At 54.6% G+C, this 1,213-nt stretch overlaps 1 protein-coding gene across 1 annotated transcript; it reads right to left on the reverse strand.

Moving 5' to 3' along the window:
* Positions 1-240: 240 nt before the first annotated feature.
* LOC308223530 (olfactory receptor 14I1-like) lies at positions 241-1,011 on the reverse strand (the record flags this gene model as incomplete). The annotated part of the gene is made up of 1 exon (XM_080622652.1): positions 241-1,011. One exon carries the CDS (start codon positions 1,009-1,011, stop codon positions 241-243), a length of 771 nt encoding a protein of 256 aa, XP_080478778.1.
* Between the last annotated feature and the right edge of the window lie 202 nt (positions 1,012-1,213).

Here is a 1,213-nt window from a genome sequence, read left to right on the forward strand (position 1 = left end):
CAAATGTAAAGCAGCAAAGACAGATTTGGCCTGTCATGACCTGCACTGGCAGCCCTTTTTAGAGGACAGCAGGCAGTGTATGGCTGCTGAAACACATCCAGTAAGCAGCTTCCTCACAGCATCCTTGAGCTCCTGGTTCCTCAGGCTGTAGATGAGGGGGTTCACTGCTGGAGGCACCACTGAGTACAGCACTGACACCACCAGATCCAGGGATGGGGAGGAGATAGAGGGGGGCTTCCATTAGGCAAAGGTACCAATGCTGACAAAGAGGGAGACCACAGCCAGGTGAGGGAGGCACGTGGAAAAGGCTTTGTGGCGTCCCTGCTCAGAGGGGATCCTCAGCACGGCCCTGAAGATCTGCACATAGGACCCCACAATGAAAACAAAACAGCCAAGTACTAGAAAGCAACTTAGCACAAGAAGCCCAACTGCCCTGAGGTAGGAATGTGAGCAGGAGAGCTTGAGGATCTGGGGAATTTCACAGAAGAACTGCTCCACAGCATTGCCTCGGCAGAGGGGCAGTGAAAATGTATTGGCTGCGTGCAGCAGAGCATACAGAAACCCAGCGCCCCAGGCAGCTGCTGCCATGTGGACACAAGCTCTGCTGCCCAGGAGGCTCCCGTAGTGCAGGGGCTTGCAGATGGCCACGTAGCGGTTGTAGGACATGACAGTGAGGAGAAAATACTCTGCCGAAATGAAAAAGAGAAAGAAAAAGAGCTGTGCAGCACAACCTGTGTAGGAGATGGCCCTGGTGTCCCACAGGGAATTGGCCATGGATTTGGAGACAGTGGTGGAGATGCAGCCCAGGTCCAGCAGAGAGAGGTTGAGGAGGAAGAAGTACATGGGGGTGTGGAGGTGCTGGTCGCAGGCTGTGCTGGTGATGATGAGGCCGTTGCCCAGGAGCGCAGCCAGGGAGATTCCCAGGAAGAGCCAGAAGTGCCAGAGCTGCAGCTCCCGCCTGGCTGCGAATGGCAGGAGGAGGAAGTGGGTGATGGAGCTGCCGTTGGACATCTGCTGCCTCTGGGCATGGGGCACTGTCACAGGAGAAAAAGGCAGTGACAGGTTAGGACAGGAGGGATGTCAGATACAGAAGTTCAATTTACACACTCACAACTGTGAACACTTTCGGTCTTCATAGGAGAGGCTGAGCGTGACTTGGTCATGATTGTCTCTGAGGTTGTTTGGTTTGTTTGCTTTCCCAGTGTCACAGCTG

The sequence above is a fragment of the Psittacula echo genome, assembly GCF_963264785.1.
Source record: "Psittacula echo genome assembly, chromosome: 7".
Taxonomy (NCBI): Eukaryota; Metazoa; Chordata; class Aves; order Psittaciformes; family Psittacidae; genus Psittacula; species Psittacula echo.